Source organism: Coregonus clupeaformis, chromosome 30, assembly GCF_020615455.1.
Source record: "Coregonus clupeaformis isolate EN_2021a chromosome 30, ASM2061545v1, whole genome shotgun sequence".
Taxonomy (NCBI): Eukaryota; Metazoa; Chordata; class Actinopteri; order Salmoniformes; family Salmonidae; genus Coregonus; species Coregonus clupeaformis.
Window position 1 is genome coordinate 6,095,383 of NC_059221.1, and position 20,277 is coordinate 6,115,659.

General features: G+C 42.2%; 1 protein-coding gene across 1 annotated transcript; it reads right to left on the minus strand.

Moving 5' to 3' along the window:
- Positions 1–2,662: 2,662 nt before the first annotated feature.
- LOC121545953 (large neutral amino acids transporter small subunit 1-like) lies at positions 2,663–19,831 on the minus strand. The gene is made up of 12 exons (XM_041856898.2): positions 19,375–19,831; positions 18,141–18,538; positions 17,826–17,997; positions 17,306–17,431; positions 12,074–12,179; positions 9,990–10,034; positions 9,459–9,582; positions 9,169–9,272; positions 8,900–8,996; positions 6,792–6,941; positions 5,210–5,384; positions 2,663–4,824 (listed from the first exon to the last, which is right to left on the minus strand). Exons 1-12 carry the CDS (start codon positions 19,451–19,453, stop codon positions 4,715–4,717), a joined length of 1,686 nt encoding a protein of 561 aa, XP_041712832.1. The 5' UTR covers positions 19,454–19,831; the 3' UTR covers positions 2,663–4,714.
- Between the last annotated feature and the right edge of the window lie 446 nt (positions 19,832–20,277).

The following is a 20,277-nucleotide window of genomic DNA, read 5'->3' on the forward strand; positions in this document are numbered from 1 at the left end:
CATTTTACTCAACATATCATATTCCATATTCACTATAACAAATATATTTACTACGACATTAGCAAGAACCGCCACATCCTCAGCCGGCTAATCCAGTGTGTGAAGTTTTGCGGAGTGTTTGAGTTAGCTTTGCGAGGCAAAGATGAAACTGAGGGCTCCACCAACCCTGGTAAGCCAACTCTTTTGAGATCAGTCAATAAATGCTTCTGGTATTGACTTATATGCTGCCCCTGTCTTCATGTTGTTGCTGGACATATCTTTTTTAAAATGTGTGTAGGTCACCTAAATCATCAGAAAAATTGCCAACCCCTGAGAATTTTTTCAGGAGCCGCCACTGGTTCTGGGTGTGTTTGTAGCTCATGAGTAATGTAAGGTCGTCTTTCTACAGGTCTTGTTCCAGAGAGGAGATCTGCTCCTGAATTCTCTCCATCTCTCTGGCAATATTCTTTCTCCTCTGCTGTTCTTCCTGCCTCAGCGCAGCCAGTCTGGCCTCCTTTTCCTCTCTAAGGAACTGGTGGAACTTCTCAAACTACTCCCTCATCTGCCTCGCTATGTCCACACATTGCTTCTTAATGTGGACCTCCATGCTTTAGTAGTTTTCTTGATTCTTTCAAAGACTCTCTAAGTTGTATTAAAGTTCTTCTTTTTGATCAAATGCAGTCTTTTTTAGTGCCAGATCCTCTCCTAGAGTGTCTCTCTCTCTAACTTCATAGCGAGATCATTCTGGTTGATCTTCCTCAGGATCTCCAGTGAGATCTTCACAGCTCCTTCATGGCTATAGGTGTTTACCATCTTCTCCACAGTATCTTGCCTGTCAGCATTCTCCAGACAGCTCTTAGGAATGGGAGACAAGCCATCTAACACGTTCATAGTCAGGTGCCACTGAAATCTCTTCAGGTAATCTGAGACCAAGCCATCCAGAGTGGCCAGCAGCAGCTCAGGGACAGGAGCAGGTGTCGCCATCGTAGATCACCCAGAAACTAGACTACAGGTAGTAAACTTTTAACTTTCACTTTTAACAGCTGCACTTGGAATTTACCGTTTGGATGGTAAAGTATCTCTTGGTAATTGTTTGGTCTGTTGGTATTTGTCAGGAGAAAAATTCCAGTTGTGTATCATGTTAAAAGTGAAAGTTATAAACAGTCCCTCTGTAATGAGGACTGATGGAACAAATTCACTCTCAATTTCGACAGTCCTGTCTTTATTTTCTTTGATCTTTATGCCGAACATACATTTACCCAAGCACTTTATCTTTATATAATTTATTTGTATTACACATTGTGTAGATATTGTTATTGCTATCATCTAATGTTGACGTTCCACCTAAGCTCCACCTCGATTTTAGTGACACATTAACCTTCCATCTCAATGCTGCCTGAGGAAGACCTTTGGTCGAAAGGCGTCGCGCCATGCATAGCTGTATTTCCAGGCCATAGAGTTGGAGAGGCCACACCTTTGCATCTTTGCCATAATGGCATCCGTGACATCATGAGCAGTGCCATTGAGGACAATATCTATTTTAAAGTAGCACATTTCTTCTTCTTCTACTTCCATAAGTTTATTGACAGTCAGTAATCAAGGGTGCATACCACCACCTGGAGTGTGTTGTCTGAACAGACATGAAGCCCAGATATGGTGATTTACTGCCACCTGCAGTTATCAAATGTTTCCTCAGGAGGTTGGAATTATGGTATCCTTCCTTAACCCATAGGAAGTCCCACCCATTTGACTAATTCAAAATGGTAAAAGTCCTCAATGGCTCAGGGCATGCTAAAACAGGCTTTGTAGCAAGTGGGCCCACTATCCAAATCTATGAACCAAGACAATCTACCATCTTTAATATGATCCTCAGTGGATCTGCGACTGGCTTCAAATCACAGAGGCAGCATCCTCATTTCCTTTCCTAGCGGATATGAACTCCTCTCCCAGAACATGCCTCAATCTTATCACCGTTTGGGAATCAATGAACATAGAGTTCATTGCACCATGCCTTAGATACTAGCTTTGGAAATCAACACAGAAACAATAGCAAAAGGGAGCATATTACATAGAGTCTAGACTAATATTATCCAAACACTTCATATCAGATGATGGTCATGGAATACTGGGTATCGTGGTTGTTTTCCGAGACCCTCATATAGCCAATTTTGTTGTTTGGAGATATGTTATCTTGTTGTGCCATGCTTTTTAAAATTATTTTAGTGTGGGCGGCAGGTAGCTTAGTGGTTAAGAGCGTTGTGCCAGTAACCGAAAGGTTGCTGGTTCTAATCCCTGAGCCTACTAGGTGAAAAATCTGTTGATGTGCCCTTGAGCAAGGCACTTAACCCTAATTGCTCTGGATAAGAGCAAAACAATTTTTTTTTAACGGTCCCTTACGCTCAGGGAATGTTTGTATGCAGCCAGTGGCTGCTGAGCTTTGCAATAGCTGACTTTGTTTCCCAAGAAAGTTGTGCATAATAATACAAATCCTTATTTATTTGAACTAGACAAATGCAATAAAGTTGTTGACACATTCAATGCATTGCACCATCATGCTTTAGCTTGCAGTTATTTCCATCATCACTCCCTAGATAGGCTTTAAAAATTAGAATGATAATACAATAAAATGTGTGAAATATGTGAAAGAAAAATGAGTTTATTAATTTCACAACAAAGACACAGGCCTTTTGAACAAAAATAGTTTAATGGTACATGTACGTACCCTACCCGCCATGGTCACTGACATTTAAATTACAATAGCTGACAGAGGTACAATTGTTTCTTCCGATTTCAAATTACAAACAAGTTTTTTACCATAACATTCAATACAACCAAAGGCTTTACCGTACATAATAGGCAAGACTTTGTACACACCTGAACTATGTTGCGCGGTACATTTTGGGCCACAAAAATATGAAGGTACCCCGACAGTTTCTCCATATTTTATAATAATAGGAGCAGTTAACATTCTACACTGCATTGTGTCCCTAATTCAGTAACATGTACATGTTTGTGCTAATATTTTGTGCTAAAGACCCTCCAGAATTTCATTTAGGGCTCTATTCCATCCATATCGTGGAAATGTAGTGCTAAAGCCCAACAAACATTTAAAGGCAATATTCCCACATTGGCAAAGATGGCATTCACGGTAAACGCTGCATATGTCGGCTTAATCAGAAATTACCTTCACATTTCTAATGCGAAATCTGTAACGCTTCAGCGATATGGATTGTATAGAGCCCTTAGGTGTTTTTAGTTTTTCTTCGTGTTTTGGCTTGAACTGGTCTGGCTCGGGGTCAGAGAAGGTTTGGACTGGGGAAAGCTGATCTTAGATCTGTACTTACAGTAATCGCTCATTTGAAAGAGAAAAGACCCTTCAATGTCCACTTATGATGCTCACAACATGACAAAGGTATGCATCAGTAGCAAAATTGTCATGTTGGCTGAATGTTGATATCACATTTCCTGCAAGGTATCTGTACAAATAAAAATAAAAAACATTTATCAAATGTATTCGCCGAATATAATGGTTTAAAATGTATGTTGGCTGAATGTTGATATCACATTTCCTGCAAGGTATCTGTACAAATAAAAATAAAAAACATTTATCAAATGTATTCGCCGAATATAATGGTTTAAAATGTATGGAAACCGGTAGCAAGTTGAGACAAAGAAAATTGACAGGCTTAGTGCCATATTCATAACGGCTGGTATCGAATGACATAAAACGATGTTTACGAAGATATCGTAAAGGCATGGTTTGACGTAGGAACTGAGAGGTATACATGGCATTGGGTATCAATACAAGCAACTGACTTGTGTGACAACAATCTTAAGGCAACACATCAGAACAGAAATCACATCAGAAATCTACTTTGCACAAATGTGCTTCAAATAGTAATCTGTCGAATACATTTGTTAATGATTTGAAAATGTTTCAAAGTGAATTTGAGAATGGGAAATAACTATGTGTTCCAAACAACGGATTTAAACTGCTTGTAGCAATACAGTGTAGAAATAAATAGATGTTAAAATTAAAATTGTAAATTGTTATCATGAGTGCAATAATGTTAAAGGAACATTACACTCCAAAATTAAGGTAGTTTACAGAATGTGTTGTATGAGTTACCTGAATAAATTAATGGGTTTCTCATAGATTGATGGCCATTGTGCAATCACATTAAGTAACCAGTAGCTAGTTCCTGCAACTACACTGTGTTAAATACATACCTTCAGTTAAAGTGGGGGTTAATAATTATATAATTCAAAAGTCAAATATGTAATTATCTTTAGTTAGATGAAGACCATTAAGACGAAGCACACGGTATTGTATGCATTATCAAAGATGTTTGGATGATTGTCTAGAGAACATATCAACACTTGATGGAAATATGACTTTGTTGATAGAAATAGATTTTCCTCTTTTTGTTAGCTTAATTCAGGCCTATTGAATACCGTGCAAAATAGGTTAAAACATATGAAACGTAAAAAAAAAGGTTAGGTTAGGTCACATTTGAAAAAGTGTGAAAGCAAAATATGACTGGAAAGTGGAATTACTGGAATTGAATTGCTGGAGAGAGTAAAAAGAGACAATACAGTAAGAAAATTCATGTAAAATACAAAATATGTACACCGAAGCAATTTGAATAAACCCCTACTTTACCAAGAGTCATAGAACTCTGTAACAAAATCAACAATGAGGGTAAACATGTAATGTTCCAACTACAACATTGACTCAGTCATCCTTTGTTGTTTCGACTTCTTCAGCTACTTCGGCTGACTCCATCTCTTCACGTTCTTCTGGAACGGACATAAAAATCTTCTGGCAGAACAGAGTAAAGATCTCTGAAAATAGAAAACACCCATTTTGGTAGTCTAACACTCTGAAGGCCACATTTAATTTGCAGGAATGGAAAGATTACATGTAGAAACGTGTAAGTGTGACTATTTGAAATCACCTTAACCTGTACGATTGTTTTTCTTTCAAACCCTTATTTACTCTGTATGTTAAATTTCATTTGGGGGTAAACATGCAAACTTTGCATTTGAGTAAAAACGTAATACAAATCTATTTGACTGGATATTAACCTTAGACACAAAACAGCTTGTTACTATGTGCAAAAACACAAATGCTATATGCAAAAAAAAGAAAAAAACGGTCACAAATATCTCCAGCCTTGACTTCCCAGTACTGTACATACATATAGAGTTATGTGCATAGCCAGCTCACCTAGGATCTTCTTTACAACGTGGGGCTTCTTCCACTTATACCCCAGGAGATAGGCGGGGATACCAGTAAGGATGATCCCACTGCCTATCAGGCACTCAAAGGGAGCTGCCCAGAAGGACACCACGATCATGAAGACACAGCCCAGCACAAACACCACAGGGACCACCAACCAAATCTGCCATGGAAAATAAGATAAGATTCATGTACACAAACCCAACGGTTACTGGATGAAACAAAAATAAGCTTCATATCACTTAAAACATGCTATTGTGCTGCGGATGGAAAAATGTATTTTCGACTTCCTCCGGGAACATATTTTAATTGAGTAGGGCCGTTCTGCCGCCATAGGCGAGACCAAAAAATGGCCCCCCCACAAAACTAAAATAGTCCCAATAAGCAAAATTTCGTTGAAAATACGTCTAAAATACGTATTTTACAGACGTTGAAATTAGGTTCAATTTAGGTTCTGCATTAAAGGTGAAAAGGTTTTTTCCGTATGTTAAGAAATACATATTTTCCAGGACGATGAAATCAAGCTAATTGTTGGTTCTGAATGAAAGTTGAAAATAATTCATTTGCAGACGTCTATGTTTGGGTCAAATCAAGGCTGGTCCAGACCGGACAAAATTAGAACCAAACATAGACATCTATGATTGGTTCAGATTTGGTTCGGACCGGACCAAAAACCAATGTATGTGGAAATCAAGGCCAGTCCTGAACTGCACCAAAAAAACATGTCCAAAAGGCGTTGGCCGTGCGTCGGCCGTGCTTACTGAGGTGTAGCCTACAGTGTTGCCTGAAATTTTATTTCATGAATGCCCATCTATGTGGTAAGCCTACCGTTTGTAAAACACCAAAAAACGACATCCGGACAGGACCAACAAAAGATGCCCAAAAGACGTCGGCTCGTGCTTACTGGGGTTTAGCCTACCATTTACATTTCCATTTACATCATTTAGCAGACGCTCTTATCCAGAGTGACTTACCATGTCGGCCACAATGGAATTTTATGAATGCCCATCCATGTGGTAGGCCCACCGTTTGTAAAACAGGCCATTGCATTGGCTTTTTTAGTCCTGATGCCTGTGACTAATCAATTTGGCTATTTAAGCACTGAATATCAGCTACCCAACTTTATCAGGAGTTATCGCAAGCCTATTTACAGTGTGGTTACACAGCGGGAAATGCAGAAGTAATTTTATTTTTCACTATGATCAGCTTGTCAAAAATTTACAGATCCAAACTTGAAACCACTGATCATGACAATGGGTTGAAACTCCTGGACAACAGCTGTGATTGTTCATTACATATTGTCCATTTTACTTTGACCTGTCCTGTTTTTAGGATATGTTGTTTGTTAACATGACAGCACATGTTTTATTTGATTGAGCGCCATTTAGGTTAGGCTGATCGAAGAAACCTGCATGATGTAAAAAGTGTCCATCTCATTACATTGTCATACATTTGATCTCCAGCCTGTAGGCTACAGAAAAAGCCACATACTCTTTCTACCGTATCCTATATATTTTTCCAATGTCTTTTCAATGTCTTGTGCTCATAGGGCTGTGTACAGTAACAGTACCTTGATGGGCCTCCTGAGCTCTGGCTTGGTCCAGCGGAGCCACAGCAAGCCGGCGATGGCCATGCCCACACACAGCCAGGTAAAGAAGCTGAACAGGTTGATGACCGAGAAGATGTCCTTGGACAGGGCGTAAAGCATGGACAGGAAACACTGCAGAGGGAGGAATCATATAGACATTGGGCTCATGTATTAAGCCTAATTCATAGTCTCATTTTGTGATAGCTAATTGGTGTTCTCCTGCTGAATAAGTACGTAGACTATAAATTAGCGTTTACTTTAAACGTTTACTCCACACCCAACTTTTTTTCAGTGAAAGGTTACCATTAAAATGCTGTAAATGTTCCACTTTGATGATGATAAAAAATATATATTGCAATGGGAATAACTGCTATTCTGTTGCTATGTAAGATGTTTAGATGTACAGCGCATTCAGAAAGTATTCAGACCCCTTGACTTTTTCCACATTTTGTTACGTTACAGCCTTATTCTAAAATTGATTAAATTGTTTTTTCCCCCCTCATCAATCTACACACAATACCCCATAATGACAAAGCAAAAACTGGTTTTTAGAAATGTTAGCAAATGTATTAAAAATAAAAAACTGAAATATGACATAAGTATTCAGACCCTTTACTCAGTACTTTGTTGAAGCACCTTTGGCAGCGATTACAGCCTCGAGTTTTCTTGGGTATGACGCTACAAGCTTGGCACACCTATATTTGGGGAATTTCTCCCATTCTTCTCTGCAGATCCTCTCAACCTCTGTCAGGTTGGATGGGTAGGGTCCCTGCACAGCTATTAAGTCCAGGCTCTGGCTTGGCCACTCAAGGACATTCAGAGACTTGTCCCGAAGCCACTCCTGCATTGTCTTGGCTGTGTTCTTAGGGTCGTTGTCCTGTTGGAAGGTAAACCTTCGCCCCAGTCTGAGGTCCTGAGTGCTCTGGAGCAGGTTTTCATCAAGGATCTCTCTGTACTTTGCTCCGTTCATCTTTTCCTCAATCCTGACTAGTCTCCCAGTCCCTGCTGCTGAAAAACACCCCCACAGCATGATGCTGCCACCACCATGCTTCACCATAGGCCAAAAACTTCAATCTTGGTTTCATCAGACCAGAGACTCTTGTTTCTCATGGTCTGAGAGTCTTTAGGTGCCTTTTGGCAAACTCCAAGCGGGCTGTCATGTGCCTTTTACTGAGGAGTGGCTTCCATCTGGCCACTCTACCATAAAGGCCTGATTGGTGGAGTGCTGCAGAGATGGTTGTCAGTTTGGCCGGGCGGCCAGCTCTAGGAAGAGTCTTGGTGATTCCAATCTTCTTCCATTTAAGTCCCCTGTAGCTCAGTTGGTAGAGCATGGTGCTTGCAATGCCAGGGTTGTTGGTTCCTTTCCCACGGGGGGCCAGTATGAAAACTGTATGCACTCACTAACTGTAAGTCGCTCTGGATAAGAGCGTCTGCTAAATGACTAAAATGTAAATGTAATGGAGGCCACTGTGTTCTTGGGGACCTTCAATGCTGCAGATATGTTTTGGTACCCTTCCCCAGATCTGGGTCTTGACACAATCCTGACTCGCAGCTCTACGGACAATTCCTTCGACCTCATGGCTTGGTTTTTGCTCTGACATGCACTGTCAACTGTAGAACCTTATATAGACAAGTGTGTGCCTTTCCAATTCATGTCAAATCAATTTAATTAAGTCTGTTGTAGAAACATCTCAAGGATGATCAATGAAAACAGGATGCACCTGAGCTCAATTTCGAGTCTCATAGCAAAGGGTCTGAATACTTATGTAAATAAGGTATTTCTGTTTATTTTTTATTTTCTGTTTTTCTGTTAGTCATTATGGGGTATTGTGTGTAGATTGACGAGGGAAAAAATTATTTAATCAATTTTAGAATAAGGCTGTAAAGTAACAAAATGTGGAAAAGGTCAAGGGGTCTGAATACTTTCCGAATGCACTGTATCCACAAACTAATTATCTGTGCCAGATTGACTTGAGTTGATGACTATGATTATAGCCTTTCCCAATTCTGGGTTCTCAAATGTAAAATTCTGTCTAACCAAGGATGGCATTACATTTGAGACCAATTCAGGGACCAATGGCAGTACTCACTGTGAAAATTAGAGAGGGCACTGGGGTGAAGAGGTCAGTGTGGACCAATCCCAGTGCAGCAGGGAGCTGACCCTCTCGAGCGCCAGCATAAAACAGCCTATGAGAAGAGGCAGACGAACCCTGTTGATTGAGTGTTGTGCAGTTGTGCAGCATTTTGATACAATCTCTAGGCTTTCATTAAAGTATCAAAGGACTGAAATAAAAACACACATATACACACACTACACACACTCTTTGTCAAGTTATCTGTGTGTTGATTAGATACAGACCGTGCAGAGGTGAACAGGCTTCCGTTGACAGCTCCGAAGCAGGACAGGCCCACAAAGACAGGGATGAGCCAGGACATCACACCAAGATGGTATTCCCCAAAGATCTACAATGGGAAAGCACTACCATTGAATACTCTAATTCCAATTCAACCTCTCAATGTATTATCTTTACTATTATTATGTTGTCCCCTGTTACCTTTTTGTTAGCAAAATAAATGGCAGGAACTAAGCTAATATGAGCTCACTGTTTTCCTGCTCCAAAACGTGATCTTTAATAAAGCCATCCTTACCACAGCTACTGCCTCGGACTCAACCATCACACTCGGGGGGATAGTGGTGAAGTAGGCCAGGTTGGTCAGTACGTACACCACGGTCACAATGGGCATGGAGATAATGATGGACAGGGGCAGGTTTCTGGAACCAAGGTCATCAGTTAAAGATCATGTCATTGGGGGCTCTCATAATGTGTCAGCCAATCAAATTTGAGGTTATCAGAGTCAACTGTGTGACTTGATCTAATATTTGTTTTTAATTTCATGCAATTTCATGACTGTATTCAATGTGATTATACTATTACATTATAAGAGTGTGATATTTGATAAATACTGTATATTAGATTAGTAGTACTGTGATTTGTCTTGCTATCTAAAATGTCCCATGGTTCAGCCCATGCTTCATCACCTCCATACAGTCAATCAAGTGCAATTAAGTCCAATCAAAATGTAAGAGGAGAATCATACACATAATGATAGACATATTTACAGGGTAGTTGTAGTAACTCTGTACAATCCTCAACAAAACCTTCATCACACATAAGTCACCTCTCTGGATTGATCATTTCCTCTGTCACGTAATTCAGGTAATTCCTAAAGGAGAGGAAACAGAACATGATCCTTTATATTCCAACATATTATACATTACAGCATCTAATATTAGATACGTTTAGATTAGTAGCATAGCATCAACCTTCTATAGGCTACACACTGGAATTATATCTACACTGCTCAAAAAAATAAAGGGAACACTTAAACAACACAATGTAACTCCAAGTCAATCAAACTGTCCACTTAGGAAGCAACACTGATTGACAATAAATGTCACATGCTGTTGTGCAAATGGAATAGACAACAGGTGGAAATTATAGGCAATTAGCAAGACACCCCCAATAAAGGACTGATTTTGCAGGTGGTGACCACAGACCACTTCTCAGTTCCTATGCTTCCTGGTTGATGTTTTGGTCACTTTTGAATGCTGGCGGTGCTTTCACTCTAGTGGTAGCATGAGACGGAGTCTACAACCCACACAAGTGGCTCAGGTAGTGCAGCTCATCCAGGATGGCACATCAATGCAAGCTGTGGCAAGAAGGTTTGCTGTGTCTGTCAGCGTAATGTCCAGAGCATGGAGGCGCTACCAGGAGACAGGCCAGTACATCAGGAGACATGGAGGAGGCCGTAGGAGGGCAACAACCCAGCAGCAGGACTGCTACCTCCGCCTTTGTACAAGGAGGAGCAGGAGGAGCACTGCCAGAGCCCTGCAAAATGACCTCCAGCAGGCCACAAATGTGCATGTGTCTGCTCAAACGGTCAGAAACAGACTCCATGAGGGTGGTATGAGGGCCCGACGTCCACAGGTGGGGGTTGTGCTTACAGCCCAACACTGTACAGGACGTTTGGCATTTGCCAGAGAACACCTAGATTGGCAAATTCGCCACTGGCACCCTGTGCTCTTCACGGATGAAAGCAGAACACACTGAGCACATGTGACAGACGTGACAGAGTCTGGAGACGCTGTGGAGAACGTTCTGCTGCCTGCAACATCCTCCAGCATGACCGGTTTGGCGGTGGGTCAGTCATGGTGTGGGGTGGCATTTCTTTGGGGGGCCGCACAGCCCTCCATGTGCTCGCCAGAGGTAGCCTGACTGCCATTAGGTACCGAGATGAGATCCTCAGACCCCTTGTGAGACCATATGCTGGTGCGGTTGGCCCTGGGTTCCTCCTAATGCAAGACAATGCTAGACCTCATGTGGCTGGAATGTGTCAGCAGTTCCTGCAAGAGGAAGGCATTGATGCTATGGACTAGCCCACCCGTTCCCCAGACCTGAATCCAATTGAGCACATCTGGGACATCATGTCTCGCTCCATCCACACCACAGACTGTCCAGGAGTTGGCGGATGCTTTAGTCCAGGTCTGGGAGGAGATCCCTCAGGAGACCATCCGCCACCTCATCAGGAGCATGCCCAGGCGTTGTAGGGAGGTCATACAGGCACGTGGAGGCCACACACACTTCTGAGCCTCATTTTGACTTGTTTTAAGGACATTACATCAAAGTTGGATCAGCCTGTAGTGTGGTTTTCCACTTTAATTTTGAGGGTGACTCCAAATCCAGACCTCCATGGGTTGATAAATTTGATTTCCATTGATAATTTTTGTGTGATTTTGTTGTCAGCACATTCAACTATGTAAAGAAAAAAGTATTTAATAAGATTGTTTCATTCATTCAGATCTAGGATGTATTATTTTAGTATTCCCTTAATTTTTTTGAGCAGTGTATATTATATAACTAGCATCCTATGATCAGTTTGTGTCCACATTCTGATTGTGTAGGTAGACAGTCAAAACACATGCTGTCACTGTTGTCACTGTAATAGACATGTTTTTAATACCATGTGTAGACGCATCGAACCCTCATCAGATCATCTTGATTAACGAAAGTCATATGATAATTCCAGGGTCGTATTCACTAGGCACAAAATAGAAGCAAACGGAAGCAAACTATCTGAAATTGTCCAATAAGAAGGGCTTGTTTACACTTTCCATTGCATACGGCTTTGAAACATTTTGCTATGTTGGAACCTAATACGACTCAGGTGTAAACATGCCCTATGTGGTGTTGCAAAGGCCTTACCAGCCACCAAAAGCAAAGAGTCCACTGTACAGAGCCAACACAATGTTGTCGACTCCCCATTTGCTGCCTTCAAATGCTAATTCTGGTGTCAGGTATGGCACATCACCTGTTTAGACACATACAAGAAAGCAGCATAAGATGTCACTACTTGGCTAAAGGGACTGACTCCAACGAACAATGAACTGAGAATATAAACAGTATATTATATGCACGGATGTTTGCTGCATGGAATATGGTAGACACACACACACGTGTACACACACACACACGTGAGCGCGTGCCCACCCCTCCCCAACGTTTTAATATGAAGCCATATAAAATCACAATTGTTGTGATGATTTGGCCTAATATATTTTGCTGTTGCACACATGCTATGTATGATTACATTTGCCTGATAGACATGACATTTTGAAAAATAAATGAAAGAAAATAGCTTTTTTTGACACAGGCTGCACCCTCCAAACACCTTACCCTGGGTTAGTCCATCTGCCATTGATGCACTGAGAACATAATAATGTTTGGGAGTTTACATTTTAAAATGAGGAGGGAGACCTTTTCGATGATAACAAACATCTATCCACTCAATTATTCACCGAATATGCAGGCCAGTGAAAAGCCTACTATAGAGGCCTACATCAGAAAGGGAAGATGCTGTCAGGATTGGAAAATGGAAAATGTTTGTTTTCTAATCCACTGTCTACCTGTTCATTTTAGTTGTAAATGACAGCGCTTCCATTGCTAGGATTGCCAGAGAAGAACTGCTTTGTGTATTTTCCCTCCCTCCCTACCTCCCTCTCCCTCTCCCTCTCCCTCTCCCCTCTATCTCTCTCTCTCTCTCTCTCTCTCTCTCTCTCTCTCTCTCTTTCTCTCTTTCTCGCTCGTCCCTGAACAAGCAGAAGGCTGCATACCATGGAAGAGTTTAGTCCTTGTTGACCATGTTGGAATAAATTAACGTAATCTCGTGAGGCAAACAATGAGACTCGTATGAGTTGTGGCTATTTGTTGTCATCCAGGCCTACATCAAAGGTGCAGTTGCGATAAGATGAAAAGAGGGTTTACAACATTGCAAAATGGCAATCTCATCAAGATTTAAAAAAAAAATGTTTTGTGCTGATTTTGAACTCAACACGATAGTCTACTTTGCATATTTTCAAGCATATATTTGGAGAAAAGTGGTGCAAAATATACTAACTTGCTTTGTAATAGACACCACATGTTCTTTAGAGTAGTACACGCCCCCATTCACATCGACAGGGCTGTAGTGGAGCGGGTCGAGAGTTTCAAGTTCCTTGGTGTCCACATCACCAACAAACAATCATGGTCCAAACATACCAAGACAGTCGTGAAGAGGGAACGACAAAACCTATTCCCCCTCAGCAAACTGAAAAGATTTGGCATGGTCCCCCAAAAAGTTCTACAGGTGCACCATCGAGAGCATCCTGACCAGTTGCATCACCGCCTGGTATGGTAACTGCTCGGCATCCGTCCGTAAGGTGCTACAGAGGGTAGTGCATACGGCCCAGTATATCACTGGGGCCAAGCTTCCTGCCATCCAGGACCTATATACTAGGCGGTGTCAGAGGAAGGCCCAAAAAATTGTCAAAGACTCCAGTCAACCAACCTCTCTGCTACCACATGGCAAGCGGTACCGGAGCGCCATGTGGTAGCACCTCATGGCACTCCTTTGTTTTTACACTGCTGCTACTCGCTGTTTATTATCTATGCATAGTCACTTTACCCCTACATACATGTACAAATTACCTCAACTAACCTGTACCCCCGCACATTGACTCGGTACTGGTTCCCCCTGTATATAGCCTCATTATTATTATTTTATTGTGTTGCTTTTTGTTTTATTTTTTACTTTCGTTTATTTAGTAAATATTTTCTTAAATCTATTTCTTGAACTGCATTGCTGGTTAAGGGCTTGTAAGTAAGCATTTCATGGTAAGGTCTACACCTGTTGTATTCGGTGCATGTGACAAATAACATTTGATTTGATTTGAGTATGCAGTGCTGATTGCTGATCTCTCTATCACTGCTCCCTGGTGTGCACAATATACAGTGGGGAGAACAAGTATTTGATACACTGCCGATTTTGCAGGTTTTCCTACTTACACAGCATGTAGAGGTCTGTAATTTTTATCATAGGTACACTTCAACTGTGAGAGACGGAATCTAAAACAAAAATCCAGAAAATCACATTGTATGATTTTTAAGTAATTCATTTGCATTTTATTGCATGACATAAGTATTTGATACATCAGAAAAGCAGAACTTAATATTTGGTACAGAAACCTTTGTTTGAAATTACAGAGATCATACGTTTCCTGTAGGTCTTGACAAGGTTTGCACACACTGCAGCAGGGATTTTGGCCCACTCCTCCATACAGACCTTCTCCAGATCCTTCAGGTTTCGGAGCTGTCGCTGGGCAATACGGACTTTCAGCTCCCTCCAAAGATGTTATATTGGGTTTAGGTCTGGACTGGCTAGGCCACTCCAGGACCTTGAGATGCTTCTTACGGAGCCACTCCTTAGTTGCCCTGGCTGTGTGTTTCGGGTCGTTGTCATGCTGGAAGACCCAGCCACAACCCATCTTCAATGCTCTTACTGAGGGAAGGAGGTTGTTGGCCAAGATCTCGCGATACATGGCCCCATCCATCCTCCCCTCAATACGGTGCAATCGTCCTGTCCCCTTTGCAGAAAAGCATCCCCAAAGAATGATGTTTCCACCTCCATGCTTCACGGTTGGGATGGTGTTCTTGGGGTTGTACTCATCCTTCTTCTTCCTCCAAACACGGCGAGTGGAGTTTAGACCAAAAAGCTATATTTTTGTCTCATCAGACCACATGACCTTCTCCCATTCCTCCTCTGGATCATCCAGATTGTCATTGGCAAACTTCAGACGGGCCTGGACATGCGCTGGCTTGAGCAGGGGGACCTTGCGTGCGCTGCAGGATTTGAATCCATGATGGCGTAGTGTGTTACTAATGGTTTTCTTTGAGACTGTGGTCCCAGCTCTCTTCAGGTCATTGACCAGGTCCTGCCGTGTAGTTCTGGGCTGATCCCTCACCTTCTTCATGATCATTGATGCCCCACGAGGTGAGATCTTGCATGGAGCCCCAGACCGAGGGTGATTGACCGTCATCTTGAACTTCTTCCATTTTAGAATAATTGCGCCAACAGTTGTTGCCTTCTCACCAATAGTTCTATAGTTTGGGTAGCACCAGTGATTTAAGTAAGTAATGTCATCTAAAACAAAAATCTGTTTCCATTACGTGGAACTGTGTCCAGAATTGAAGTAGATTCAAGTAAATGTTTTAGTACCGAATATTGAGCTAATAAGCCAGCACCAACTTTTTGAAGGCCCTAGCAGATTTGTTAAACAACAGGTTTCATATTTTTACTAGTTTATGTCCCAGGGACAGTTTGTACAGAACTGTATGTCAATGCAACAGGTCAAAATGACAATGATTACAAGAGAGGGGCTCTCATTACGGCCCATCAAGGGTTGTAATTCTAATTTTATTTGTTATTTTGATTTAACAGGCAGTGTTGTTGTTTTTTGGGATGCATGAATCACAATGATAGTCATGTGTCCAAAGGGGGAATTACCAGTCCCCTGGGGCCCTTTGGTAAATATGCAAATCGATGAAGGAAAAAATATATGTTGGTAATAGTTGACAGTTACTCCAAATGGATTGAAGTTTTCCCCACCTCTAGTTTTATATGAAGAAGTGTATTGCTGTTGTTGTGTTTGTTTTTGTCTTGCTTCAATACAAATCTCACCAGATTGGGTCTGCTGGATGGTCGAGATTTATCCCTAAGGATTCGCCCTCTGACTCCCTGACCCTGTAACTCTGCGGTGAGATCCCCAAGATGATAGGGGAGTATAAGCACATTTTGGGGGGGGGAAATGGTTTCAACTGTGTGGTGTTATTCTCTTTGACATTTGTCTTAGAAATCTGTATTAAGAATATTGGTAGTAGTAATCATTTGTGCCGGCAGGGAGGGGGGTGGTCAACCATGCCCGTAATTAATTTAGGCTTATCCAAAATTGTTTATTTGGGGTATCAGGTTGATTGTGGAGGTCTGCACACAGCAAAATAAATTGTAATTTAGACTAAGAATGCACTGATACAGATCTGTCATTAACATGCCACTCGTGACAAAAGCTCCAGCTGAAATGTCATTGCCAGAATCCATCAATGAAATTGTGTAATGAAGCATATGTGTAACTGTATGAAGCGAAGGTCTTAAGTTAAAACATTCTACTGCAATGGTTTTACAAGTACAACCCAGAATGATTGTACAACCCAGAATGATTGTACAACCCAGAATGATTGTACAAGCCAGAATGAAGGGTTTGAAAGTGTCTGTGGTTTAAAGTGTTGATTTTGTTTACTTATTACATACTACTTTGATTGTAGAATTTAGCTTTATTATGATGATTATGAATGAAATTAGATTCACTCCCGTTAATAGAAGTATTACCTTTATTATTACTTATTATAATGATGTATTTTGATATAGAAGCTAAAATCTAATCCTCACTATCAGTATCTGCAATTTGGCAGTACGCCCAGACCCTTGTTTTGAGAACGAAAGATATCTAAATTTCAAGGTCTCAGCTTAGAGAGAGGTATTGGTCTGTCACATGCATGACCCAGTATTGGTCGGTCACATGAATGAAGCAAACTTTTATGATTAATTAATTATGAATGATGAATAAGCTAAATCATGCAAATATAACTTGTCTGTATATAAGAGAACTAACGGGACTGCCCCGGTGGAGCTCCTGATCGATATATGTACTTCGTGCATTGAGTTGGTTGGAACCTCTCCAGTGCGCTGATAATAAAGAATTATTCATTTAAGATTGACTTCGAGTGTCCCTGTGTAGAATTTCCACGACAGCACAATGTATCTCGGATGGGTGGGTTGTCTTTAAATACAAAGCTATTTTGCTAAGAATTCATGAGGGTGCAGACGGTTTAGCTATATCGCAGATAGTAGGCTATAAAAATATCAAAGTAATTTTCAGCTTCACTTTAGTATTTTATAAAGAGATTATTACGAAAACACTGGATAATACACATAACTAGCTAAGTCGTGGTGAAATATGTATAACAAGCACTAACCTATAGACAGGATGAGAGTATGTGTCAGACATGTGTCAGACTTACCAACACAGACACCGGTACATGTGTGTGCTTGGTGTGTGGCCTTACCTGTGCCGATCTGAATGAAGCCGAAGATGATGATGATGATCAGGGCCAGGAGCTTGGACGCAGTGAACAAGTCCTGGACCTTGGTGGCAGCCCGCACGCTGATGCAGTTCACAAAGGTCAACGATGCTGACCGAGGGAAACACAGGGTAGAACATGATTGTCCCTCATGTAAATTGCATGTTTATGTTTTTATTATTATTTTATTGATGTCATTTGTTATTTAAAAATAAATATACAGTAGAAGTGAAATAACATCAGTGGGGGAAAACAGTCCCTTAACGGCAGGGAGAGTAAAAAAATAAACACAAAAAGGAGGCCTGCAAAATAATAATTTTGTGAATACAGAAGTAGTAGCGGTAACAAATATTAAATCACGCAGCTGGCTAAGAAACACCTGTTTGGTTGATGTGTGTTGCAGTATGTGTCAGTATTTGTATAGTTCACTAATAATTTTTGTAAAAGTATTATCTCTGCAATGTACAGGCCACCCGATTCCGGAGGTAATGCTGGTTATACTCACTGAGGCAGAGACAAGCGATGAGCTTGGCGGCACTGTCGGGCACACTGCAGTTTGGGTAGAGGGGCTTCAGCAGGTAGGTGGCGAACACCAGCGACACCACGTACTGGGAGGATGGCCTGATGATCAGCATCTCCACCCACAGTTTGAGGAAGGCAGCCAGCTCACCGTACACCTACAATACAACTTTATTCGTCCAACTGTGAACAACAGTTTTGGCTTCTGCTCGTTTCTCAAGCCCCCCAGATATCACACAGACACACACAAACACGTACACAAACACAACCCCCAACAGAACCACCACACCCCCACACACACCTCCAGGATGTAGGTGTAGTCTCCTCCTGACTTGGTGATGGTGGTACCCAGCTCGGCGTAGCATAGGGCGCCCATGGTGGACACCACGCCACACACGGCCCACACCACCAGCGAAAGACCGGCCGAGCCCGCCTCCTTCACCACCCCGGTGGGCGTGATGAAGATGCCCGAGCCGATGATGGTGCCAATGATCATGCCCACGCCGTTGAAGAGCGTGATGCTGCGCTTCAGTTCAATCTTGCCGCCTGCCACCTTGGTTGGGGAGGAGGCCTCTGCGGTAGGGGTGGTGGCTTCCACGGCGTCGGCAGCCGTAGGGGTAGGGGTGGATGGAGACGGAGGCTTGGATGGAGGCTTGTCCAGCGACGGAGGCTTGTCAGGGTTGTCCGGAACTGCCTCAGCTGCAGGAGGAGGGGGAAAAGGTTGGGGGAGGAGAGAGTGACAGGGTGGGAAAGAAAGAGGGGGACAGGGTAGAGTTCATGAGAAGGGATTGCTGGCACTCTCCTTTTGATGATAGTTCAGGAGTTGAGCAGCACATTTACCTCTGTAGCTCAGCTGGTAGAGCACGGCGCTTGTAACGCCAAGGTAGTGGGTTCGATCCCCGGGACCACCCATACACAAAAAAAATGTATGCACACATGACTGTAAGTCGCTTTGGATAAAAGCGTCTGCTAAATGGCATATTATATTATGGGGAAGGAATTGATAAGCTATGCCATGAGGGGAAAGTAGGATAATGCAAGCACCATGACTTCTATCGGATGCTTATGGAGATCTGTGGTTTATAACAAAGATGCCATCAGATGAATGCCAAGTTGACTAATACCACACCAGGGTATCTTCGAACCTGCTTACCAAGACAGACTAGACCTCATTAACGCATCAATGCAGAGATGTTGTGTGTGTGTGTGTGTGTGTATAAACTGTGATAGGCCTTTCAGACACAGATGAATTTCACAAGTCAAAACATATCCCCGCTCTTAACCTCTCAGTAGCCCTGAAGCAAATCACGGCATTAGAAAACACTAGCTAACCCCCATACCACCTCAAGATGTAATAGCCTGATATCTGTCCATGACCAAATACATATACAGTACATGTACATCCAAATATAAATGCATGCATACATTGCTGCACCAGATCATGCAGTAGCCTGAGTGACTGATGCAACTCTGCACCATGTGGTGTCTTAGCTAGGCTACAGCATGTGTGTGTTGTGCTGTAGCGGTGTACCTACCCTCCATCTTCTCCTGGTCCTCGGCTGCCTTCTTCAAGCTCTCCTGGCTGCTCCATGGTTTCAGCTCCGGCTCTGCCATCCTGTTGTTTGTTTCGCCCCCTTCTCTATCACCCTCCTCCCTTTTTTGCTCTCTTCCTCCTAGCTAGGCTTCCCTCACAGTGTCTCTATCTCTCACACACTCTCTGTGTCTTTCTCACACACACCCTCCCTCTGTTTCTCTCCTCCACTCTCTGTCTCCCTCTTTTTCTCCTGCACACGCTCTCTCTCTATCTCTCGTCCCCCTTGTCTCCCTCTCTCCGGTGTGTTAGAGAGTGCAGGAGAGGTGGCAGCAGGCGTAGTGTGGCGCTTGATGTGATGGTGATGCTGCTACCTAGCCTACACCCACTTCTGATGAATGATGGGAGAGATGGAAAGCTCAGCTCAGAGAGGGGGGAACTAGGTCATTGTCAGCTTTTGGAGGGACTGCAGCCACGTGACAAATATTTTTGTGCCGTGTGAGGCAACGATGTGTGTGTGGCTGTGTGCTTTGATGCGAGCGTGACACACGGACAAAGGATGCAAAAAGCTCCGGCACTCCACCTAGTGGCCATGACAGGGAAGTCAATTGTCTTTGTTCTTTCTCCGATGGTGAAAGATGACTGGAGGAAATAGAATGGATCAAATAGAGCGCATCAAATCTAATTTGGCGGAGTATAAAGCCCCAAAAAGCCATCTTGGATTTCACTGTCAAATACATACAGAGAGTACTGCATTTGCCTTGGGATACAATCCTTCCAGGAGGATATATCCTTTGACCAGCATTAGGCCTAATTAATGACTGCAAGTCATAATATCCAATAACAATTCTATGGAAGTAACTACAACGTTTAAGCCCTAATATCTGGATACCTGTGATTGAATATG